The 27,277-nt window shown below is 36.8% G+C and overlaps 1 protein-coding gene across 4 annotated transcripts in view; it reads left to right on the top strand.

Annotated features, from left to right (window-relative positions):
• The window catches only part of HnRNP-K (Heterogeneous nuclear ribonucleoprotein K), a 71,232-nt gene that overhangs the window by 16,185 nt on the left and 27,770 nt on the right, over nucleotides 1-27,277 (top strand). The window contains exon 2 of one of the 4 annotated variants that reach the window (XM_065358194.1): nucleotides 20,410-20,456. The exons of 2 other annotated variants lie outside the window; for them this stretch is intronic. In XM_065358194.1, coding sequence (XP_065214266.1) covers nucleotides 20,447-20,456 — 10 coding nt within the window. In that variant the 5' untranslated portion in view covers nucleotides 20,410-20,446. Of the gene's footprint in view, nucleotides 1-3,911; nucleotides 4,212-20,409; nucleotides 20,457-27,277 lie in introns of those variants that run through there. One more of the 4 variants, XM_065358197.1, reaches the window with a different exon arrangement.

Here is a 27,277-nt window from a genome sequence, read left to right as displayed (position 1 = left end):
TCACTTTTGTTCTCATTTTTAATTCAATTTTTCCTCTCGATTTTCGCCCATTTTTTTCAAATCTTTTAAAATGTGGAAAAAGAAAGGAGGAAAAAAACAGAAATGTACGGTTTAATTTCACTAAGTGAGTTCAACTCTCAAAAAAGTCAAAAAGAGATGCCAAGAGGAACTAGAAGCGGAAGGGTGGATGTTGCCGCGAAAAATTAATCGAAGAAGTGAGCGAAAGCTTCGTAGTAAATTTAGCATTTTTTCAAATATTACGCCTTCTCGATTAGATTAGATTTTTAAAAAAGAATTGTTGGAGGCAATAGTCCTAGAAATAGTAACTGAATTAGAGACCTGAATGTGATGCTAGAATGTATAACCGAAGAGTGGATGAGTGAACCGCCATTTGACCCGTTTTAGTAGAATTTTTCGAATTAAATTGTGTGCACTTATCCTGATTTTTCTTTGTTCTTTACAAACGTATGATTTTCTCTTGTATAAGTACTTTCATTTTAGTATACGTGCACTCAGTACCTACTCATGTCTCATATACCCATCTCCGACTCGTATGTTTGTGTTTGTCCAAGTTGGGTTGTTGGTAGTATATATAAGAGTAAGTAGGTAAAGTACGCCTCGAGCTGGTAGCTCTTTTATTTCGTCTTCTTTGACTAGGCAAGGGTGTTTATTTTACAAGCGATGAAATGAGCAACTCACTGCAGGACATGGTGAACTGGTCGCGGGGTCAACAGGGCACCAAAAAATAAAAAGGGGTAGAAGCTCTGCTGAGCTATACGCTCGAGTCATAGACATCTGTATTTTCTTTTTGCACCTTCCGTAATTTTTATTCGTTATTTTTTCACCTGCAACGTACAGGTGCCTATTCTGCATTCGATGTTTTAGTTTTAGATTTTGAAAAATTAAAATGAAGGGAGGATATATCCAGCATCATCTTTTTTTATCTAAGAAGTTAGGCAAATTAATTTACCCCCATATAAGTGGTCGATAATTCCATTCCCGCTACCTTGAATTCTTTTGAGAAATTTGATTAAAATCATCAACAACAGAATTTATGTAAGTAGATAATTTCGAAATTTCAACTTTGATCTGATAAGAAGTTACGAAAAATGCGTTATTTTGGTTTAACAAAATGTACATATGAAAAGTTTGCAGATTTTTGAGAATTTTTTCGACATATTCATAAAGTAGTAATGGAAATTATTAGAAATAGCTGGTGGCGCGGAAAGACTATGGTTGGCGAATGTCTACTACTTATACTACGAGTTTGGTATGTTGGTAAAAGTTTTTTCATTCGGCATGTTTAAGGTCGAACTCGAAGCGCTATTTCCCTGGAGCTTTTTCTTTTCTCCGTTTCTCTGATTCGTTGTGTGTAAGGCCATAGTGTGGCAGCGTATTTTCCACGTACCTCGGTTTCAGTCTCGTTCTTGCATTCGTGTGTAGAATAGAATAGACCGAATTGCTGTATGTATTTTGTACTACCTACATAGTGTTCGGTGCATATTGAAGATGGTATGGCAGGAAATTCGCCAGCTTGAAGGAAATTGCCGAGTTATTATTCGCCAGTACCGCCGAGGCCATTTTTCGGTGTTCGTTGATTACTCTTTGTACTTTTGGTGAAATGTATTCGTTGTAGTATGGGGTTAATATAGTGATCGATTTTTTGTTACCATGCTATGCATACAATGCTCAATTGAAAATTTTTGGAATTTTTCAGACCTCTCGATGTGTGGTGTGTGGGTCTTGAATCCCTGTTTATACTGTGTCTTTTAAATCATCTATTCCGATTTTTTTGGTCGATAAATAATTGTCAAATCACAAGTTTTCGTTGTTTTCTGAAACTTCGTAATTTTTTTTCGGTTTTTGGGTCAAAGAAGCTGGTGTGATTACCAGAATATCCTAAAATTACTGAAATATCCATTTCCAGATAATTTTCTAGGCATCCCCACCCCTTCCTTCAGTTTGTCATGAGATCATATATATGCTTCAAATGTAAGTGCAGTACTTCTACAAACAATTTTTTATTTGAAAATTTTTGTTTAAATCAAACAATATTTTAGTCATAGAAGGGGGAGGGGGCAATAAAATTCAAATTTTGAAAATAAGAGCTCCCCTTACGCCTTCTCCCAATTCTACTTTCAAATAAAAACCTCACGAGTGTGGAGTAACCGATTTGATTTGATTTTTTTTTTCAAATAAAAAGACCTCTAGGGTATTCCATCACTAAATTTACAGCTGCCCAATCGCAAAACCAGGGGTCCAAAAGTTTCAGAATTTCGATTTTTGGTCTATTCCTCCAATAAAAAATATAAACGTGTGATTGAAACAGTAAAACAGTGATTTCCGAGATATGTCAAGTGTCGAGGAAATCATAGAACTCATAGGATAGGTATTTTTTTAGCCCCAAATTTTAGAAAAATTGTCAGAAAATGCCGGAATTATAATATTTTTTGATCACTAGTCCAGTTCCTTGTTCAGGTTTTGGCGCGATTTTGAGTCTGCGTATTCCTATGTGTATGTTTTGGGCCTCAAAATTTCCCAAAAATCAACCTAAAATGGCAAAAAAATGCGATTGGCTATCTACAACCCTGGGAATCGTCTTTTCTAGTCATAAGTCGTACTTGCTGGAGTTTGAGCGCGATTTTGAGTCAGAATATCCAAAAAAGGAGCCAAAAATTTTCAAAAAATTCAGCAAAAATGCGATTTGGTAGCTACAACTCTGGAAATCGTCATTTATAGCAGTAGTTATTAGTCAAGTATTTTGAGTTTTTGGGTGCGATTAAGGAGTCTGAGCATCCGGTGTCTTTAAGCTATCCTTTTGTAGGTATAGCCAAAACGATCCCATAGTGTGAAATGGAAGACGTAATTTGCGTTTCATTTGCTACCTGTATGTGGAGACAGAATTTGAGTGACTTTCTTTCATATTTGTTAGAAATTGAAATTTTATCCAGATCTTTTTTCTGAGTTGAAGTGTCTTTCATCATTCCTCCAGAAAGGTATGTACCTGCATTGTGTCAAAAAACTGATTGAAACTGACTTGGAGACTTATACAGGGTGTCCAAAAATAACGGATTTTGATATATTATTCTGATAAGCCAAAAAAGGGAAAAAATTTCCCCAAGTCAAAACTGAAAAATTGAATAACAATCAGAGAAATGGGCGTTGGAGTTATTGTTTCCATTCAAAATGAAAGCTTCTCTCGTGTTCCATTAAAATTAATCCCTCTAACGCCTATTTTTCTAATGATTAGGGTACCTATACTCAATTTTCCAATTTCATTTCCACACGAGGAATTTTCTTCTTTTTTGATACAATCAAAATCCCTTATTCGTGGACACCCTGTACATTTGAGATAGCGCATATCAGCGATTCATTTTGCAAAAAACGAAAGGTGAGATGGTGGGGAGGGGGAGGTGAAATCATTCGTCGAAAAATTCGGCCTCTACATTCGAAAGCGGCAGCGGCGCCGTCGTCACGGTAAATTACGCCGCCGCCGAGCCTATAGTAGTGTATGTATGCTAACTTGCTATGTGCATATTAATATCCTTATTCCAGATGCGAAGAAACGATAAAAAATTATCAAAGCGATACGGATGTAAAGGGTTTAATCGGACGGGGGCGGATAGGTTGGTTATATAGTATAAGTAGGTAGGTAGGAAAGAAGAAAGAAAAAAAAAAGAGCCAGCTAACAATTAGAAATGAAAATTACCGGCGTTTTTCTAATTGTTTTTTCGCAATCGTGGTTGTTTATATCGGTTGTTATGGTAACACGTGGTGTGAAATGCGAAGCAACGAAGACTAGGGGGTAGGATGAGGGTGCGTGCACGAAGGGTGGCCGTGGTCGGTTAAGGCGCTAGAGCTTTTTCGAGCGTACACGACGTAACTGCATTCTTACTATTACGTAACGAACCGTGTAGCTATACGTACGTCGACGTTTGCAGTTTTCGCTTGGATTGCGATTCGGTCGCAGCGAATTGCGTATTGTGGGATTTCTTGCTAGCTCTTGGTTTTTTTTTCTACTTCTTTTTCGGTGTTGGAAGTTCGTGATACCTAATAAAACTTACGTTCGGTTCGGGTTTTGTGTAAGTTTTTGAAAGTAAAGTAAAGTTGTTAGAAGCACAAAAAGTGATAGTGTCGCTTTTTTTCGTATTTTTTTTTTTTCGAGTTTTATTGCACTCAAATGACGTTTTGGACGAGATAGCAAAGAATCGGTGAGTCTTCCACGTAACAGTAATTTTTGGTCGAAATGACGAGAAAGAAGAACAGGGTGATAGGACGATGCCTAAATCGCGACGAGATTTGCATGATGGCGTGCGTAAATTCCATCGAGTATAATGACTTTGTAGCGTAATGTGGTTCAGTGCCCCGAATAGGCACCGCCACCGCCACCGACGATGATATCTATTGTAATATTATGGAGAATGGGAAGCGCAGAGAAAAGGCTTAATGATGTTGTCGTCGAATCTGCAGCCACCGTCGCCACCGCTTCGCGGCGCATCACGAACAACGTTGAATATTTTAATTAATTTTTATACCCTAATCGGAGAGAGGTGACGAGGAATGGAGCCGAGTCGAGTCGGTAAAACGCCTAAACCCCCGAATACTGTACCTACCGAGGACGATGGAGCGATATTAAATTAGACGAAAACGCGAAAATATCGACGAAGCTCGAATGCGTGAAATTACACGTCAACGTCGTCGTCGACAAAGTTGAATAGCGAATTATCTTACGCGGAAATGTTACCCGATGGGATAGAATGTTTGGAAACGAAGACCACGCTTTGGAGTAAAGGTGTCACGTTGAAGTTTTCATGATTTAAAAAGGCTAGAATTATTTGGACTAATGAAAAGGTATATTTGGTGGAATTGGTGAAAGAAAAGGTAGATATCGTGTAGTGCTGAACTGATATTGTACCTATTTGAAAATGAATTTCTCAAGCTGATGGAAGGGCTCTATACCAGTTGCGCTTTTTCCCCTATTTTTTCGATTTTTTTTTGGTCAGTTGCGCTTTTCAGTAGAAGCAATAATTTTTACCCACTTGCGCTTTTCGGTTGTTTAAAATTCCGAATGTGTTCCCAAAATTGAAAGAATTGAAAGATACAAACTGATGAACGAACGAACGAATTATTTTTATTACATACCTAACATACCTAATCCGTCTGATCTCACCAAGGGGAGCATTTTTTTTAATATACTCTCGTAGGTACTGTCTACCTACATACACGGTAAGGGGTAATGTAACAGAATCTAACTACCCGCAATTTTTGCAATTTTTTTTTTGAAAATGTAAAATTGCCAGAAATGTGGTGAGGGAACACAATTTTTGCGGTTCCCTCAATTTTGAGGAAAATACTCAGGTAGTTAGATACTGTGATGCTAACCATTGGTACGCGTCACAATATCTAACTACCTTACTTTTTTTGCTTTAAATCGCGGGAGGATGTGTATGGTGATTCTCCTTAATGACGAGGAACATTCTCGTGATGTTACGAATGCCAAAACAACGAGTCGAGGCTTTTTACATACCTATTATAATTTTGGGGAATATTCGAGCAGAGTGTCAACATTAGATTTGAAGCAATTTATTGCATTTCTTACGTGTTTTTTGATGTAAACTAGTAGAAAATGAGGAACAGAGACGAATATAATGTGAATAGCTGTTACCTGTGATCAATCAAAGAAAAAATTGAGGTAGTTATATACTGTTCTATGCACCATGGGTATCTATCATAATATAATATCTAACTACCTTGATTCATACGTGAATATTCAATATATGTACTGGAAAAATGAATCTAATTACGCTGTATTTCAGCATTACGTGATTAATTATACTTTTATTCATTTTTTTTTTGAAGAAATACTGAGTAAAACTATGAATTGATGTCAAGTTCACGTTTGCTCGTGAGAATTTCGAGGGGTATCGGTCACGGGGAGGCTGCGGAGGCGCTGAGACCATCTCCTTACGGCTTACATCCACACGGAGAGGACTGACACATATGAACTCTGTTTATAACCAAAAATATCAGAAATTTCGAATAATGAGGCTAAAATTTGAGAAAAGCGACCTTAAAGAGGTGCGGCGCGCGCGCCCAGCCTTCCCGTGCCCGGCGCCCCCCCCCCCCGTAGAACTCATTGGCCAATCATATCTCTTCAACTTCAATTTTTTTCATAGTCAATTTGGAATTCGCTCGGGGGAATTACGGGGAGGCGCCGGGCACGGGAAGGCTGGGGGCGCGCCGGGACCATCGCCTTGCATCTGCACCATCCCTACACACACATATGTATTAAGCTTTGTTTATAGCAAAAAATGAGGTAGTTAGATTCTATGATGGTCACCCCATGACATTTGGAACAGTATCTAACTACTTACTTCAAGTTTGCTTTTAAAAAGCATTGGTAACTGCAGCTATAGAATGTTATACTTTGTATTTTATGGCATATTCTTGCTCCTTGCTCAAGAAAACAAAAAAAAAAGGAATAAAACATGAATTCATGCAACACATTACCTACAGATTTTTTTCATTATTTAAAAAAAAAAGCCTCGATTCGTTGTTTTGGCATTCGTAACATCACGAGAATGTTCCTCTTCCGCACAGTAATCCAATATCAACGCCATAAAAGAACGACTTTGCACAAACATACTCGTACTATCAAAATTTCCAAACTTTGAGAACCCCTGAAATTGGTTTTTAAGAAGCGCAAGTGGTATTTAAAGAAGCAGGCTTGGAAAAGCGCAACTGGTCAAAATAAATTGAAGGAAAAGCGCAAGTGGAAATCACCGGATGGGAGCTAAAGATTGCGTTGGAGTGTTGTGTGTCGAAGTTTGGTCTTTTCTGTTCAGATAAGATAAGGGTTGAGGATTGTTACCGAATTGAATGAGAAAAGTTCAAAATTTACTCGGTTTTAATCTCACAAGAAAATGATGAGTGAACTTCCTCGTATTAGAATTTGGTTGTTGGATGAAACATTCAGGTATCCAGTTATCTTACTCGATTGTAGCTTCGTTGCTTTTTTGGAGAAGATTATTTTTGGTTGCATTTTATTCTAAAAAGTCACTCTTGGTTGCTCTTTACTCCCAAGATGGTCTATTTCTTCAAAGTGGAATCAGTTCCCATAGTGAAGTATCCGGATATTTAAATTTGATCCATCTGTGTTGTCCAATGAAATCAAGTAATGGTATGAAAAAATTTCGAAAATTTCGAAGTGAATGTATCGAAGTTCAACATGTAAAAAAATATTGTATTGCGTGGTTTTTACTTCAAAACTCCAAAATACGCAGCATTTCAACGTAGGAGTTATTTAGAAAAAAGTCCCAAGCTTCCGAAATTATAAAGGGTTTGAAAGTGATGACTTATCAATTTTGAACCCCTGCCCTCTCCTCAGGATACAAAATTCATCATGATATTACTTGAAACATACCAGATGTTTGGATTTTGAGGCTGAAACCATCAAATATAGAGGAATTTTCGTTTCAATTTTTTTAATTTTAATGAGGGAGATTCACTTTGATTCCTAAATTAGGTAGCACACATGAAAAGTCATTTTCATATTTTGGAAATTCTATCGGTCTAGGTCTGAATTTTCGTTCCGTCAAAAGTATTTGTACATATCAAGATTTAGTGAAACATGTTGTCGGACAGAATAAAATAAAATCTAAGGTAGAAAACGTTACTTCGCAGTGACTTTAATTTGTTGTGGCAAAAGTTACAAAAATTGTGGCGGGTTTGAAAAAAATAAAATAGCAGATAAAATTGAAGAATTCGCAATCTTGCTGAGTGGTTTTTTTTTCAGTTTTATTACGAATAAGTATGTTGTGAAATACTGACGAAACTTTTGCACTAGTTTTAGTTTATCTGTGTTCTTTCCTCTTGTGTTTTATTAGCGGACTGGAAACGAATAGCGTTAGTACATTTATTACGTAAAATTTTTGAATATTATTGAAAATATGGGTGTATTGGACGTACTGTAAGTGGAGTAGGTAGGTTTTTTTTTAGTAACGACGATTAATGGAATACATATTTAGTCGGATTGTCTCCTTCTTTCTCTTTCCAACATCTTTTTTCTACTTTCTCAATCCCTTCGTATTTATGGATTACCTATCAATGTAATATCATATTTCTTAGCCTTAGACTATGTGTACGAGTACGACGACGATATAAATGTATGGTGTTCAAACAAGTCGAAAAATATATACGAGTCTTGTTTCTTTCTCTCTCCTTTTCATTCTGTCTATCTTTCCTTTTTTATTTAGTCCGTTCAATAAACTTGGATTTTCCTTATATTTATGTATAGTACCTGCTTATACATTATTGAGATATTTTCAAACGAACGATCTGTGCATTGCTCTTCAAATTAAGAAAATACTTTCTGACGTTTTTCGCCAATATTTCGTAGCCTTCTTTTTGGATTTGCCTATTTCTAGGCTTCTATCTGCCTATACTTCCTGCACTAGATTGCTTTTTCCATGGTTTATTTGCGCCCACACATTCATCTCTCGACTGTTTCTCGCTGTACGATTCTGCGGCTTTTTTCGAACCTTTTTAAAAATTGATGGCTCGACGTTTCGTACGAATTTTCCTATTTGTATTGTATGTGTACTTTTGTAACTCGCCTCGAGTCGAGCTTGGACCTTGACCCGTGTTTGAGGATTTTAAGTGGTGGATGTTTCGAGTTATGTTGTGAAGATACGTGAAAGGATGAGACAAAATGATCGTTTTTGTGAGGAAATCAAAATTGGGAGTGGGTATGATGAAATTTAATTTCAAATTTTTGATGTGCTTCATGTTCATTGTTCCTGGACTACATAGATACATAGATTAAAATTGGGAGAGCCCAATTTTCCTCCCATTTATGAACTTGGTTTCAAAGTTTCAAAAGATGAAAAAAATTGCATATATAGATTTGTATTTTCATTGGTCAGTCTTGCTTTTGTAACCTTTCTCCTTGGAATTTTTTGTTTTGTTTTTAATGAATTTACGAATGCATTGCGTTCAAAAGTTAAATACTCGAATCAAACGAACACATCCAAATGAACACTTCTTCTCTAGTAGTTTTTAGTTGCCCATTGGCTTGAACTTTGGTCAACGAACTCCACTTGATAAATTATTCTAGAAGTACGACCGCGAGTGTTATGCACCTAATACCTATTTCAATTTCATGATCTTTTCTATCTCTGGAGTGAACTTGTCTTGAACGTGTATCAAGGGTGGAGAATATAACATCTTCCCTGAAGTACAATATGTATTCCTTATTTGTATTTGATGCTACTCGTACTTACATGTTCGTGCTTATGCATCGAGTAGTGCTGCTGGTTTCTGTATTGCTCACATATATGTACTTATGTGTGTAGGTACAATACACTTGTATGGTATTCTGGAGGAGATAAATATTGCTTAGCTGCGGATGCAGTATTATAATAATTGCAATAATTGACCATTATTGTGTCGGACATGAATGTACGTACTGTATGTGTTCACATTGGAGGTAGTATTTCTGTATTATATGTTCATATGCAGTACAAAATTAAGCACCGCCGTCGAAGAAGGTGGCGCGGCGGTGTTTTAAACTTGTACGTAGTAATTTTAGCGTGAAATTAGAGTATACATGGTTACCGCAGATTCCTTAGGCCTCGTACACGTCGCTGTTACCTGGTGGTAGGTAAAATTAAAGTTATTATACGGTTACCTCCCTTCGTCCATCTCGCCGGCTTCTGCCTCTGCCTTATTGTTATGTATAGGTTGACTTTATGGGTTAGAGTGTAAGGTGCGTGTACAATGTATATAGGTATAATTTGTGAACAGACTGTATTATACTGTACGGTATGTGTTTTAAATACCGCAATGCAGTTTTTGGGTGTAAAAGGTAATTAAATTGCGTAGGTGGGTAGATTGCTATGTAGGTATATCGATTTCGAAGTAGAGACAGTAAATTTTTCGGGTGTTTGAAAATGTGGTTTGCCGAAAACAGAGTTTATTTTGCGGGCTTCGCGTTCGTGTGAAATATACTGTGTGTTTTCGAGGATATTGGTTGGAGAATTTGGGTTGAAATTGCGATTCTCGAAGGGTTGTTTGTTTGTTCTTTTGGTGTAAGAAGCTTTATTCTAAGAACCAGTGTTACAAAGCAGAATGAATTTTCGTTCCGGTTCGGGGTTCGGCTCCACTCAAAAAATATCGTTCCGTTATTATAGTTTTGTGTAAAGGGTTCTGGACTCGGAAATAGCGGTTATGGTTAAAAATATAGGTTGCAGCTTTTCCTCAATTCCTCCTGCAAAAATCATGAAAATCTCCATTTTTTTTTGAGTGGTAGTGGTAATCTTGAGATATTTCTTAAATAGGTTACACATTTAACTTATTCTATTATTGAGTGACATGTGCAGGTTGGTTCCCGTGAACCACATCTGCTGTATACCTACATAACATGTTATATTAAGCGCCAGTAGCACAATGCAGGTTTAAACCAGAGTTGTAGGTCAACTCTGGTTTAACTAAAATGTAGTGTAGCGCAATGGACGATCAAACTGTTTTTACAGTTTAAACCAGGTTTTACTTAACTCGACAATTTTTGGAGGTTAACCTAGGATTAACAAATCGGCGGGTGTCCATTGGTTGTTTCAAGTTGTGTGATTACTGATTACTGATTATTTTGTAAATGGAAACCAATAACTTCAAATAATACCAACTTTCGACAAAGACGAAGTATAATTATGTACTTACATTGAACGACAAAAAACAAGAATATTGTTGAGTGTAAAATTTCGAATCACATCACTACCATACTGAAAAATTTGGTGACTATTGTTCAAAATTGGACATTTTACCTCAAACAAATTAATTTCCTACAGCAAAAAATTAAATCTAGTCAACTATTTGTTCAAGAATATTTACTTTTTTGAAATTTATTCAAAAAATTAGAACTGTGTTTCCAATCCTAAGATATTTCAAATCATTAAAAATATGTAATCAAAAATCAGTAAAATCACTCCAAAACATTGATATCACAAACATAACCAACAATAATTGTGACAAAATTTGATTAGCCTAAATGACGTGTTATCCAACGATTAGTTAATCTAAACCTGAACCAATGTTATGCAACGCTACAGAAGTTGAACCGGGTTCAAGATTTAAACCAAGTTCAGCTAAACCAAATTAAACCTGCATTGTGCTACTGGCTCTCACTCACCAAGTCATGAGGCTTTTGACGTTTAAGACACCTAACCAATACACTAGTATCTATAGTATCTAACAGTCGAATTGCCTTTGGGTTGATGTGCACATGAAGCCGTTTCTCATGCTTTGTTTCTAGCTCTCTAACAACTTCATCTACCCATTATATGTATCTCAAAGAAACCATATTGCACCAGTAATTGTTCTGAGAGTTTTATTTTGGACAGTTTGGATGATTTTATGATTTGATGCTGTAGCACATCCCCACTATGGTATCCCATATGTCCATACGGGTTTGATTATCGTTTGATAAATTGACATTTTACACTCAAATCTCCATTTTTGAATGATGTCCAATCAACCAGTGCATTTGGCGGAGTTTTAGGTTGATTTGGGTTTTCTTCTGATCAATATGGTGCCTCCAGCTAATAAGGAGTCAAGATGAATACCCAAGTATTTTGCATGGCGGGCAGCTGGAATTTCATGTTGACTGATTGTGACCCGCTCTGACAAAATTGGGTCGTGCTAGATTCACCAACTTCCAGTCCAAAAGAGTCGATTCAATTAAAAACATTTCCAAAATAATGACGTTTGAAATGAATTTCAAGGGTTGAATGATCAGATTTTAGAAAAAAAAATTTTTTTAATTTAGTCGAAATGGTCAATTTTGTCAGAGCAGGTCACATAATATTAAACACCACATTTTCTCTTAGCAAATGTAACATGGGTTGACTTTTGCTCATTTAGCTTGATTTTCCATTGATCTGTCCGTCTTGAGATTCCATCCAGAGCTTTTTATAGATTCTTTGTTGCTTGGGCTTGGGATGAATGGACTGACAAAATTGCAGTATCATCAGCAAACATTACAGTTTCAGTTTCTGCTGTTGTTGGTATATCAGCTGTGTACATTAAATACAGAATTAGTCCCAGAACACTACCCTGAGGCACTCCTGCATTAATTGGAAAGATCTCCATTAAAAAATTCATTCTAAAAAATGTTGAAAATTTGGAGAATTTTACGCAAATAAAAACATCGAATGATGCGTTTGTACCATAATTATTTCAAATTAACAGTAACCGAAATGAAATGAACTTGATAGAGTTACTACGGTTAAAAAATTCTAAATTAATAATTTTGGTTACATTTTCGGTTACAGTTATCAATATCGGGAATTTTGGTGATGATTATGGTTTTTGGCTCATTTCAGAGGTTAAAATTCATTTCAGTTGAAAATTACAGTTACGATCAACATCCCTGATTTTTAGTTTGAAAAATTGGCCAAAGTGAGGTTGAAGCAGACTTTTTGGTGGCAAAACCCGGAAAACGTTGTGCGCATGCACCAAATGCAATGTTTATTCTGATTGGTGGAAGCTACCTCATGTCACGTTATTAATAATCTCTACCAGACTCTGACCAATCAGAACCAGTCGCACTGGATTGCACCTCCAAAAACTAAAAAGTCGCCTTCATAAACGTCAATTCAAGTAAAATATAATTTATGTATTGCCCATCTATCCTTTCATGTCTGTCACTATCAGTATCTTGTCAGAAACTAAAGCGACAAAGGAAAATCTCAGAAGATCAGTTAAGATTACTTTCAAACAAAGTGGCAAACAGGCAATTTTTTGTGTGTTATTGGTCTTATTTTGTATATTTATTGCAACGTTTCTTTGGCCAAACACTTTATTGCACACTTGAAATGCAGCCAAAAGAAATCAGCTTGAGAAAGGGGCGTTCCGTTCCATCGAAGTTGGCTCAGAAAAATGTCTCAGGATAGTAAGTGTCTCTTCGGTCGTCCCATTTTTGCTCTTCATGCTGGTACTTTTCACGCAAAAGATGCAGGAATATATACGTCGAAGTCAAGGTTATCGAAACGTAGCTATAAATATGTAGGTACCTGTTGATTGGTGGAATTTTTCTTACGTATAAGGAAATTGCGAAGGGAGTTTTTAATGTACGATTAGGAAATAGAAAAATATGACGTCGAAGGAAGCAAGACGTCGGAGAGGTATTGATCTATGACTACGACGTTTGGAGAGAAAGTCATCCGTGTTCCTTTTTTTTTTTTGCCGAGTGTGTAGTGTGTAGTACGTTTGGTATAAAGTAAATGTTTACGGAGTCGAAACAAGAAACGGCAATATATGCGCGGAATTTTACGCAACAGTCTGTAGATTCACGTTAGCATTTTTTCGCTCGAAGTTTCCTCCCAGTCGGGAGACGTGGTGCGAATGCAAGGGGAGCAAAGAAAGAATGAGAAATATTTCATTTCGTTGATACTATATGTATTATGGTTTAAGCGTAAAGTACGTATACCAATACCAGAGGACCCAGAATGAGACATGACTCGGAGTCGACGAGGAGCACGAAGATGAAAATACGACTCTTGCTCGTAAAAAGGGAAAATATTTATTCGACGACCATACTCGGCATTCTTTGGGGATTATTAGCGAAACCTCGAGCCTCGGGCTCTGTTTTCCCCAGCATAACGAAGGGGTTAAATTCGCGATAGTTTTTTCTTCCTTATAGTATGATGCGAAGAATGGGAATGAGACTCGAGAGTAAGACGTGGTGGTGGAGGAGGAGGAGGATGATTTTGTAAAGACGCCTGAGTATGTAATGATCCATGAGGAAAAAGGACACGGGGATGTTGAAGAAGGTTGAGGGGGTGGAATAGAGGGTAACACGTCGTACTCGTTTATCGGGTGTAATGTACGCGCAGTATGATCAATAAAATTATACGATATAAAAAGGGCCGCCGCCGCCGCCACCACCGCCGCTGCAGCGGCCGCCGGTTGGAAAATGCCTTTTGCACGCATCGTATTGTAACTACCGGCGGGCGACATATTTCTTGGCGCCGATGCGTCCTCGTTACCGGCATCGTGGCGGCGCTTTTGCCCAACTCTTGGCTCTGTGAGTTGCGGCCTCGGCTGCGTCCGTTTTTATGCGGCGTGGCGTATTTTACACGAGGCAACACATCGGCATTTGTGCTGAGGACGAGGAGCCGCGCCGGATCGCGCGGTGCTGAAAGGATTTTTTTATTCGACGTCGACGTCGAGTCCTACTTTCGAAGGGATGGTAGTGTGTATGTTCTCGTATACTATACTCCTACGCTATGCGAGCAAGCTTCGTCGTTTATGAAGATTTTTTTTTCAAAATGGTTAGGGAGAAGCTTTTAAAAAAATGGAAGAACTGATTTCACGTTCGAGGGGAGGATGAAAAAAATGAACGCGACGATCAGTCGTCGCGTCGGCGTCGCTTCTCGTTCACCTGCCCCTTGCACCCTTTCGATTGCATCGTTTGATTTTTTTGAATTCATTTTTCAAACCGTCAAGTGAATACGAGATAGAGCCAGAGGTGGGGTTCGGTTACGTGTAAAAAATATAAAACGAGCGCCTTGTCGAAGGTGTAGGCCTGTAGGGTGCTTGTAGAATTTGAAACTACAAGAGAGAAAGCGAAGAAATCTGGCCTATAGTATAGCGATGTAACAGAGTGTACGTAGATGTACTTAAGGGTGGAGGTAGCTCTACCTACATAGGTAGGTGTCGGCGGTACAGCAGGAAAGAACGGATCATTTATCAGGGATTGTTAGAAATGTGTTTTCTCACCCGACCTTTGACGCTTGGCAGCATGGCCGCGACCGTGTTTTACTTTCTTAGTTAGCTGCTGCTGTTGTAATACAGTGAAGACTATACGCTAGCCAACCTCGATGATAATGGTGAAGGGAGCGATGTAAGGTACAGCCGAGTCAAGTTTAGCCTTGTTAAGCTTTTAAGTACTCTCAGGAATCGATATTTTTCTAATTATTGTAGGCCTCTCTCTCTGTACACGGTTGGCCATGTTGCTGGCGAAATCGGCCGGAGAAAATTATCGCAAAGGAAACCTGGCGAAATTACCAGCTTTTTATTGACTCTGTCGTCCGAATTAATTGGCCATGGTGGACTCGCGGACGAGAGCAGTTCGAAGAGAACGTGTAAAGGTTGTAATCGGCCCGGCCCTGGTAAATGCGATTATATACGCGTTGTATACAGGCCTAATTGAAAGCTGGCGAATAGGCGCTATAATTCTTTCGTTCCTTTTTTTCTTTTTCCACGGGTTTTGGAAGTGTTTATTGCGCGAACGAGAGTTTTAATTTCATCGAGAATTAAAAGTTGAATTGGGAGATGAGTGGTGAGAGGAAGAAGGGAGATTTTGGTTGGATGGAAGGAGAGGAAAGTGTAGTTGAGATTTAAATGTAACTTCGTGAAGTAATAATTATGAATTGAGTGTGTGGATGTATTTGTAAAATATACGAATTATTGTCACCAGATAGTTTTTGTTCTTCATCTTGCATGGGATTGGGGAGCAACAGGTGTGAATTGATTACAGCTCGAGAGCGTTCACGAATTAGTTTCATTTTGACTATTTTTGATTATCTGGCTGAACTGGGGCTAGGCTGAGCTTAGCCTACATTCTCTGCTAATTGTTTTATTCAGTTTGGACAGTAGCCTTGGTACGAGCCTACGAGGTGTAGAAGGCCTAAAAAAAATGAAATGGAAAAGATTTTCATTGGATCATTTTCATCAGAGCCAAAATGGAATTCCTCAATTCTTTCTCTATACCTAATTACCTACTTAGAATTCGGTTCATAAAACTGGCGGGAAATTACTCGGCATTCCTCTTCGTTTCTATTGGTTTTCTTTAATGGATTTTTGATGGCAAATTTTTCAGTAGGTATAATTGGGCAAAATAGAGTGGAAAATGCATTGGACGTCATTAAAACTAGTTATGAAAACAAAAACCAAAAAAAAAAAAAACAGAAACCAATGAAGTTTGTAATTTTGTCCCCATGCTCGCATTTAAAGGTTAAAATGACTTGAAAACCTGTTTGAAGTATTGCAAATCGACAATCTAAGAGGGTAAAATTCCATAAAAGTTGTTGTCAATAATTGCATGAAAAAGTGTTATAATTATGAAAAAAGACCCTAGAAAAATTTCGAAATTTTATTCAGCTTGATCAAAAATCATCGTTTTTTTCCTTTTGGTTTTCAATTTAGTTCAAGGTTTTTGGTTTTCTATCTTGGCGTAAAATTTTGAAAAACTTCAAAAAAATGTTATCCTTCTCCAAATTTGAACATTTTAAATTTTCAGATTGAGTTTGCTTCTGAATTTGTAATCTTAAGAGTGTTTAATCAATATCATGGTAACAATTACATATTTTCAGAATGTATCGAATTTAAATTTGAAGAGATTTGAAGATTCCAGGCGAATTTTTGAAAACTGAAACTATTTTTTTCGAATGATATCAAGTTACGTAGCAGAAATCGGGTATTTTGGGGTGAAAATGTAACCACCTTTTTTTCTCAGTGCTCGTACTGGGTTATTTCTGAAGTAACCTAGTTGCTAAATTTGGTTATTTTCTTCAAAATTTTGGTAAATGTTTTTTAAATTTTCAAAAAATTGTCAGTTTCGCTTTTTGCCAAAAATAGTACATAACATAATCCCGTGTGTTTCTAAGTTGCCAAAAAGCCTCGTTTCTTGTTGAACAAAATTGCTAAAAAGTTGTGTTTTCTTTCAAAACATCCAAAAATCCTCATTTTTCTCAAAAAAAAGGCTTAGAAGTCTCGCTTTTTCTGCCAAAAATTATCAAAAAGGATCACTTTTTGCCCATACATAATTACTAAAAAGTCCTGCTTTTTGCAAATGCGTAGTAAATAATTCCCCCATTTAAGCAAAATTATTGTCATACTTAGTCTCGTTTTCTGGCAAAAATGTCAAAAAGTCTCCGCTTTTTTGAGTAAATTGCTCAGAGTTCTTGTTTCTCGCCATAAATAAATTTCAAAATTCTCACTTTATTGCCTGAAGTTGCCAAAAAATCTCGCTGTTTTTTTTCAAAAATTTGCAAAATAGTTCAAGTGAACCTTTTTTTTTTTTTACAAAAATTGCCAGAAAGACCTGCTTTTTGCTAAAATTGTACAAGTTTCTATCGAGTTTTATTTTTAGATTTTCGTTAAGAACGAAAAGTTTTGTTTTTTTTTTCGATGATTTTTTTTCTATTCGTACATTGAAATGTTTTGCTCGTGTTTTGCCCCATTTGGTTGATTTTTCGAGTTTTTTGATTACTTACTCGAAAACCAAATTTGATTGGTCAAACTTGATTTTTTAAATTTTTCTTGGAAGTTTTTCCAAAATTGGAGTCTCTTTGAAAAACACCAAAATATGACGTTCTTTTGTTGGACACTTGTATTAAATTGAAACCGATCGAGAGACAGGGGATCTGCAGGAAGCAGGTGAAAAATATCTTGAGGTGGTCGTATCGAAGTTCTGTATTTTGATTCATTTTTTCTGAACATCATGTTCTTCTTGGATGGAAATCAGATTAAATTCGGCTCGGCTAGGGGTAAAGAATGATTTCCGATGTTTTTGAAAAGTTCCGTTCCAAGTTGAAAAATGGGAGGGGGATGGAAAATTTTTCATCTTGAGGAAAAAATTGGCCAATTTTGTTCAATTCTCTCAGGGTACATACGAGTGCGAATGTCGTATCGTATCGAACCACCGAAATGGATTCGTGGCACATTAGGTTCGTTTCGTACTTCGTCGTAATGGGTATTAGAGGCGTATTCGCTTATATTACACGTACACGTAATTCCCTTGATAATACGATACGAGTGAAGGGCAACTAGGGAGTGATGTGATGTTAGGAGGAGGCAGTGTGTTTACGCCATGTATGTAAAATATACTGTTCACCTATTAGTAAAGTAATACCTGCGAAATACATGCTCACATGACGATATAGGGTAAAAACTGGAAAAAAATGATACCATAGATGACTGCTATGTACTTTACATGGTGAGGCCTCGTAGTGCTGTTAGGCGTAGGTACGAGCAGATGATATGCATGTGTAATGTTCAGGGAAGAAAAGCAAGATGGACGAAGAGAAGGAGAACATAAAAATCTACTAATACGAAACCTATGTACTTATACGATCGAATGTAAGTATCGAGTAAGCAAGAGGCAGAGCATCTATAGTGTGATATAATATGGTTGCATTTTTATAAGCCATAAAAGAGGAAAGAAACAAACGCAGTTGAAGCTTGCTCGCTGGTTGGTTCGTATAAGGTGAGGGAGTAGAGCTAGAAAAAAAGTGGCATGTACTCGTATTTTTAAGCCAAGGTGGTGCTTACACCTTGACGCACGCGAACGCACGGTTCATATTCAAATTTGGTTATCGCTTGTAGGTTGCTGTAGGTAAAGGTATACGAACCTACCTACGTATACAATGCAATGCTGTAAGGTACTGTGCTGTACATAGCGTTTACGATATTCAGTCACGTTTTTCCTCTCCTCTTCATACCCCGGTTTTCCGGTAGTAGTTCTTTTCACGTACGCGGGAGTTTTCTTTATACATTTCTACGGATTTTCTCGACGTTTTGCCCCGTTTTTCTGTTGATTCGAGGGTACGATGACGCGGCGCGGCGCCTCGCCTCGACGCGAAGTAGGTGGATTTTGCCTGCTCTCTCTCGCCCTCGTGTTTAATATGTCTCCGGAGACGCGATATAGACAGTACGCTTCATCGTAACGGTCGGTGGGTGACGGCGTTTATGAGACGAGGGGTTGTCTGTACTGTCTTCCTTTTTTTTCCTTCGTATTTTTACGACGACGGCTATATAGGGAAAATCGTTTTATTTCGAAGTCTGTACGCGCGCCAGCCGACTCGCTGCGGTACTTAAAATATTTAATTCGCGGATTCAACATTAAAGAAATTAAAAGCGTTCGTGCGCCGAGTGTTTTCCGGATATGCTGAATGCGATGGAAAGGCGAAGTGGAGAAGTTCCCCGAAAAAAAAGGGCAGGAAAGAGAGATGTTACAAAATTAGTGAGTGGAATTTGAAAGAATTTGAGTTCTTGGTGGTGCAGGATCAAGAATGGAGGGGAAGTGTAATTAAATGTTGGTGAAGATTTGCCAGAGTGTTTTTGGTGATCTAAGAGTCTACAAAGTTTGTTGAAATGAGAAAATATACTGTTGAGGGATTGTAAGTTGAGGAAAGGAAGGCGGATTTGGTGAAGTATGTGCTTGCGTGACGACTTGTACGTAATTTTTTTCAGTTTTCTCGTGGGGGTCTCGCTCACTTGCGCTCCCACCTCCTTTTCGGAAATTGAAAAAAGTCTGCCACAATGTTATCAAGTCAACAGGTTCTTTTTTCTTGAAAGTTTTCAATCAAAAGTCCTTCACACCGATTTTTTTTTCAAGTTTTTAGAAATCAGCGTTTTTTAAATGTCTGACGTATTATCAGGACCGTAGTTTTCAAAAGTCAGCATTTCTGAAAATCGATCGAATTTTTTTTCAAGTTTCGATTCTCTTTCAAGTTTTTAACCATATCCATGTCAGTATGTCGAAATTGATGGAAAATTATATAATTGAGGAAAGTTGCATGGAAATGTTGAAAAATAATATGACGAGAGAATGTCAAAATTTTGTAAAATTTCAATTGCTACAAAAACTGCGTGAAATGCTAGAAAAAAAATCAACGTGAAAAATCATTGAAAATTGTGTAAAACTTGTGAAAATGTCATCAAAATTGAAAAAAGCAATGATAGGTTACATGAACATGATGAGAATTTGTTAAATTGAGGTAAAAAAGATGAAAATAGTATGAAAGTTTAATAAATTCCATATTTAAAAATCTGGAAACATAGTCATAAGAACCATAAAAATCCTTGAAAATAGCATGAAATTCAATTCAATTCCAATAAAATATTGGAAAATTTTTTTTGAAATGCGAAAATATCGTCATAAACGATATCCAAGTCGTAAAAGAATCATACAAATTGAATTAAAAAATTACATAAATTGTTTGAAATGTCTGGAAAGACTGTTTATTTGAGGTGAAAATAGGTTTAAAACGATTGAAAAGTTTATAAAATTTCAATAAGGTTGAGTTTCATGTTGATAACACTCTTTAAATTATGGTGGAAAATTGGTCTATAAAAGTTTTGTACGATGTCGACACTAAAAGTGCAGCCCTCCCCTCAAATGTTCCCATTTTTCTTTCAATTGTCGTGTAAGAATTTCTAATGATATTTCGTAGAATTTTCTATCGAAAAGAGTCCTCTGACGAACCTTTGAAATATGTATGTACTTCATGTTCATTTACAAAAATTCAAAGGATTTAAAGATCCTTTTATGTATTGTGTTTTTATCTGTTGTGCTGATGAATGATTAGCATCAAACTAATCAACAATTGTTTTGTTTCTTTGTTTTAGGTAAGTACCGGAATTCATTACAAGAATTTTGAAAAGAATGGAATCGAGTAAGTTATTCATGTTTTTTGTTATATTTGGTCGAAGAATCTAATAAGCAAAAAAAAAAAAAAAAAACACATTGATTTAAAATTTTCAAACGTGATCAGTTATGAATTCATAGTTTTGATCAAGCATTTCCACCCCCCCCCCGTTTGATAATTTTGAAGATCAAGTATGGGGCACCTTGTATGTTTTCTGAATTAGAAACAATTAAACTATGTACCTTTGTACATGTTCGACTAATTGTTATTAGTGTTCTGAACTTTCACTTCTGTGTTTACTTTTCCACATCCTGGAAAGAAAACTCGAATTTGATTGCTCAGAAGTAAATCATTCGACGAGAAGGGGTTCGCTGATAAATTCTTGTTTTCTGTTGTAAACAACGTAGATATTGATGGGGTGGAAGTAGACTATTGGATTGTATAGTGACCACTCGTATTACGAAGATTTATGCGGTAAATAAATTGAACTAAAGCAGAGTAACGGTTTATTAAAGAGACAAGAGTGTTAAATTGGGCGATTCGACGATAGAAAAACGAAATTCGCGTTTCAGGGTTGTGAGGAGAAATATGTGAGAGGAATCATGACAGTAGTAGCTTCGATATTCGTATGAAAATTGAAAGAAAAACGTTTGCGAAAATTTTGGTTTGCGCTTTTGTCGTCTTCACAATGGTTGGAGTAAAATAACGAAATAACATATAGATACCTTTGTATGTAGTACATCTGCATACATGAATTTAACGTGATTAGAATTCGAGAAAGGAGGCGACGATGAAAAAAAAAAGTAAATTTACTAGTTGCCTGCCACACCGTCTGTTGCGGCGAAAAACAGAACAAGGAAGCATGTTCTACAATGTAAGTATACTCGAATCGAATGAAAGAGGAAAAGGAGAAAAGAACTACGAGAAAAGCGAGAAGAGAGTGAGTGCGACACAAAATTGGTTTTTTCTTCGGGTTTGTAATACAATTTCATCTTTTTATTTTACTCTCTGGTCGTCGTCGTTTTGTATGTGTATAGTATTTTATCCGGGTTGAAATTCTTTCTCGCCGCGTGCTAAGTTTTTCTTTGTATTGGCTGGACGAAGGGAGACGAGGGATACGCGATTTTATCGAAAAAGACGTTTTTTCTTCGTTGCCCGAGACGAAATTTAATTTCAAACAAAAGAAATTACGAGGCAACGTAAGTTGTTTCTCGGTTGTTGGGTGAACTTTTAACGCGCCGTATACAACAAAACGGCTAGAACTTGGAACTTGGTTTGGAATTACGCGGGGTACAGTGGCGACTATCGCGACCACTGAAAAAGAAAAAGAAAATATGGAAAGTTTAATTATATCGACCAAGTTGCGGGATGTTTTATTTTTATGGAGGACGTACCGATTTGATGTAGATAGCGAAATTTACGAGAAAAATGTTGATATTTGTAAATTTTTTCGCCTTTATTTTTTAGGAAAATGGTGATATTTTTTTTTTAAAAAAAAAAAGGTCCTTGATATCGGAATTAATTATCAAACTATTGCGTTTATTTAGTTAACGTGGTAATTACTTTGAGGGAGCTCTTGTCCAACTGTGGTCCTTCGGGTCGGATCCGCCGGAAAACAGTATTTCGTCGAGAAAATTATTGGCCAAAATTGATTAATGTATGTGAGAAGTGAAATCAGTCATTCGTGTAGCCTATGTATTGAAATATTAGATTTGGTCCTTCGAGCCGGATTCATTAAACATGAACATCGATATGTTACTGAGAAATTGGGGAATGAAGAAAATAAAATCACTTGTTTTTGACTTCCACATTCAATTATTCTTTGCTAGTAAAGTATCGAGTTGACGAATTTGGTCCTTCGGGCCGGATCTATCAAAAAGCAATGTATTGCTGAGAAAATCGCGGGTCTAAATTAATGATTTTTGTTTGTATAGTCAGATTTTGCCTTTCATGATGAGAGGTCGTCTCTAATCTGAATTTGTCATTTGACGGTGAAGGTGTGTGGAGGGGGGGGGGGGGGGCAGCACACATCGTTGAAGAACCAGCGAAAATTTTGGAGGGGCACTCGATATCAAAGGGTATACCCGAAGCAAAAGTTGTTTCTTCGGTTTTGCTGTCGATACTATTCCAATACCTTTGAGCCAGGTATAAAGAAGTAGGTAGTCTTATTAAATGAGCTCGGATTATCGATTTTGAAAATTTTCACTGTATTTCTCTTTTTTTTCCACGTTCGTTGTGGAAAAACTGTTTCACGATGTGAAGTTAATGTGAGACGACGTGTGGTCGATGTGACATGGAATCGGTGCGTGGGAATTGAGCGGGTGTTTGGAGTTTTTTTTTTTTTTTTTTTTTTTTTTTTTTTGTAGGTACGCCAGTGACAGCGTCATCGACGTTTCCGCGAGAGAATGTGACGAGTGATGAGTTACCTATTCGTACGTCTGTATACGTAATGTGTCAATTAAGGTATTTATTATAATTGATTCAGGTGGTCAGTACCCTAGGTGCGAGCGGAACCGCGGATGTCAATTTTGACGAGCGTAATTGGCCCTGAACAAAGTGAAGTGGCATGTGTCATGCAGATTGATGTAGTGCCAAAACGATTCGATTAATTTGAACGGTAATTGTTTCTGATGCCGACGAATTATTATAGAATAGGTTGTAGGTGTGTGAGGCGGCAACAACATATGCATGCGATTTCGATTTGCTAGACTGGTAGTTTTAGAATGGGGAGAATTTTGGCTAGATTTTCTAGATTGCACATTTTTGAATGATTTTGGTTTGATTTTTCAAGTGCCATGTTCATTTTGGAATATGGAGTTATTGAATGCCAAAGTTCTGTACTACGATCGCATCAATAGGCGTAAAATTATGAAAAATTGACAAAATATTTATCAGCAAACGAAAATTGAGAACAGAATTTTTTGAAATTTCATTCTGAATTTTGTATTTCAAAATTCAGTTTTCAAGTGTGAAATCGTTATCGCTTCAAATATGGAAAATTTATTTAAAATAAAATGGTGTAAAAAATTGTAGAAGTGCCATAAAAAATATTTAAAATTCGGAAAAAATGAAGAAAATATTGCAGAAAAGGGTCTTATGTAAAATAAGGCAAACATTGAGCAATTTAATGAAAAATCCGCAATAAGACGATTCCAGGAAGGTTGAGTTTTCACGCCAAGTATCTCATGCGCAAAGCTTCCTCCTCCTTCATCTCTCCCATCCCTCCTGTGATGAACTAATCCCATTCTGAGGTTTGAAAATTGAAATGTTTTTTACAAAAATTGGTTTTTTTACGTTGAAAAAAAATTGAAATTTTTCATCGAGAAAATTTATTTAAATTCAACTTTTCAACTTCAGCTCAATATATCTGAATGAGAAGTAAAGTCTCTTGGGGAAGAGTGAATCAAACGGTGCTGACTGATAAGTAACTTTATGCTTTATAATTTCATTTCTCGTCATTGTTTATTTGAGGAATGTTTAAATTTTTCGCAGAACTCAATTTTCTATGATTGTGTCAGTAGCAGGTTTTTAATTTTGTCAACTTTTACTGATTTTCTTGAACTTTTTGAACGACTTGGGTGATTTTCAAAATGTTATGCGAACTATTTTATCAATTGTTAACGATTGAAAGGCAACAACCAGCCGAAAACTAATGGGTTTCCATCATCATTTTTGCCCTGATTTATGGTTTCCTGGTACGAACATCGATTATTTTTGTAGACTCGTCAAAGAACCAAACAGGAAAAAGATTCTGATCTTATCACACCTCAAAATAAATTCAAGCAAGACGTGTCGACTTTCGTAAAAAGAACAACTTGAAAAAAAACAACTACCCCAATTACACCAACCATCTAGCTAGCCAACAAATCTTTCTATTTTGAATATTTATCTTACACCCTTCGACCAACCTGTACCTACTACGCGTGATATATTATGTAAGCGTCTCCCTGCGAGAAAAAAGTTCAATCGGCTCTGAACCGTTAAACGAGCCACGAGGTCAAAAGACCCAACACCGAAGAAATAAACCACCAGCGACCGCTGGCCTCATCCCAGTCTGGTCTGGTGAGGATAGGCGGCGACAGTCTCGCAAAAAGCCATTGCTCACGATCATCGATAAAGAATTATCGTCCAAACATATCGTCGGTATAAAAGTTGGCCATTTATAATACAGGAAACGGCTCGGCGCGGTGGCGGCAACTACCAACACGCCAAAGAAAGAGCATTTTGTTCGCAAGTTTTATGACCACGACAAGTACGTTAAGTGCTTATGATTAAAGTTCTCCTCCTCTGCTGCCCTCGTCGTCGTCATCGTCACCGATTCAGCTTTCGTAGCGTGCGGCCTATCTTATTTTACTGGTTTTATACGGCTTTGCTTGTTCCTTTCGTTTCGGGTTTTTTCTTCCTTCGCAACCACCGCGACACCCTAATTCCCCTTTTTAAACAACCACACAACAATCCACATACCGTAATTTTCCAACTTGGTTCGACGATAAACGACCGTTTTCCTCTCGTTGGTCGGCTCAAGACTATACTTACACTCGTGCAATATACCTACATTGCATACGAATACGCATATGATTTTTTTTCTTTTATTCTTTAGTTTTTTTCCCCTTTCATTTTCAATGTGTATTTTCTCAGCTTCTGGTTTCTTTTCTGTGTGTACTTTTAGCTCGCTATTTTCGCGCTCCTTTTCTAATTCACTGCGACTCTCTGTTCACACAGCACAACGAATTCGGGGACACGTTTTACCCTATCGTTGTCTTATTTTTTTTTCAAGTTTTTATCGGGAGATGGGATAAATATGAAAGTAGGTAAAATACCTATCTGCTTTCAAGACGAATTACTTTCGCAGTCAGAAGGTGATACTTGTATTTGTCTAACCTAAACAATACCGAAGTTTTTTCTCTACATTTTGACCTCTTTTCTTTTTCTTGATTTTGATGATTCGCTTCTCTTTTTTCGGATGGATTTCTGGTATTTTGATCAAGAATTTTGACCGAAAATGGAACTGACGACCCGGAGAAACCCTTTGGGTTAGTCCAACGGGGTTTTCCAGTAGTCTGAATTGTGCTCTCACATCTTCAAACTTCAAGTGACCTACTCAATTTTAAGGCCTTACATACTTGGCTGCTTTTGAAATATGTACGTAATAACATCGAGAAAAGAGATTGCATCGTGGAACTTGCTTATCCTACGACGCGAGTAAAGTTTGACGAACTTTGGAAAAGAATTTTCAACTTACGCAAAGAGAAGTATACTGAATGACCCAGTTGATATGATTGACGATAACTCCAGAGATTCTTCTTGAAAGAAAATTTGATTAAGCTCGTTCATTTTATCGATTCGATGATGGAATTTTGTGGAAGATGGCATACCGTAGATTGCACTTTTTCATATACTCGTGGTGGGTAAATACACTTTTCTAAAATTGGGATAATACGTATTTACTAAAAATGAGCAGAAAAACAATAAATCGTAATTTCGTTGAAATTGTTCTTTATGGTGTTGCCTGAAATAGCAATGAGGGATTTCCAGAAGGGCATCAAGGTGTCTAGCTGTCTACCTGGTTATCAAAATCATCAAAAAAATCATCCTTTTGGCCAAAATTTTTACCGTCTTCGCGGTTTTGTGTTTTGTTGTACTATTCACGAACGAAAATTTGTGTCGACCAAAACGAAATCGTCATAGTATCATTAGATTTTTATGAGAAAAAAAATTGTGCAAAATAACAAAAAGTAAATCAAGAGTATCGAAATTTTGAGAAAATCGTAAAGAATAACAAAAACGGTGAAATTATCACAGGAATGGCTTGAGAGAGAGGTATGCAAAAATTGATAGAATTTCAGTCTCCGAAAATTTGAAAAATCCTGACGTGATGATGGAATTTTTCAGTAATTAGCGCGAAAAATTCTATAAAAATCGTCCATCAAAATTAAGTTGAAAATTTTTTCACCAGCTTTATTGATCACTTCAGACAGGAAAAATCATTTTGAGCTTCTGGGCAGGGGTTGAGCCAAAAATCCTCAAAGTACCTGCTGAAAAATTTTGAGTCTCTTAGTTGGGTATAGGGGTTGAGCCAAGAATCCTCAAAGTACCTCCATTAGAAAAAAAAAGTGTGTATTCAAGAATTCAAGGTGTCTAACAGTCATGAAAGTTATGAAAAGGCACGAAAAAAGTCATGAATTTTGCTCGAAACACGCTTGAAAATTTGTTTAAAACTCCATAAAATGAAAAAAAATTAAAAATTAGTTCAAAAAATCAGAAAAATGAAAAAACTGAGATACCTAATTTTTGATCCTGTAAAAAATGGCAACCCTGTTCGATTTTTCTCGCAGTTTCAAGTTACGTGTGTTTAATTTTTTTTGCGGAGGGGGGTATTTTCATGCGGTAAAAATGTGAAAAATAGGTCATGAAAAAGTCATGATTTTTTTGTGGGAGTTTTGTTAGACACAAAGGTGGTTTTTGCCACTTTTGATACTTGGTGTAACCTACGCAGTACCTCACTGTCAGTAGGTCCCACCCCCTCCTCTCCTTATGAAAGTCAATTTTAGTTTTTAAACGATCTCGATTACAAAATATTGCGATTTCGTACAAATTTTATGGTGCTCTTCTACAATTGAAAATGTGTATTTTTTTTTTTAGGAAAAACTAACTCTGAATTCGTGCTAAACACACAATATCTTACGATCATTTCGATCAAATTTGTTCAAATTCACTTTTTTTGTTTGGATTTTGTCTAACATCCAGTGCTTGAAATGAGTTTATGAAAAAAAAAAAAACGAATCGAGTGTTACTGTGTTGGTTTTTCGAAATGGAATTTTTTTAACAAACAGAATCATGTAGATCAG

The sequence above is a fragment of the Planococcus citri genome, chromosome 3 (assembly GCF_950023065.1).
Source record: "Planococcus citri chromosome 3, ihPlaCitr1.1, whole genome shotgun sequence".
Classification (NCBI taxonomy): Eukaryota; Metazoa; Arthropoda; class Insecta; order Hemiptera; family Pseudococcidae; genus Planococcus; species Planococcus citri.
This window is presented reverse-complemented; position numbering and strand designations above follow the sequence as displayed.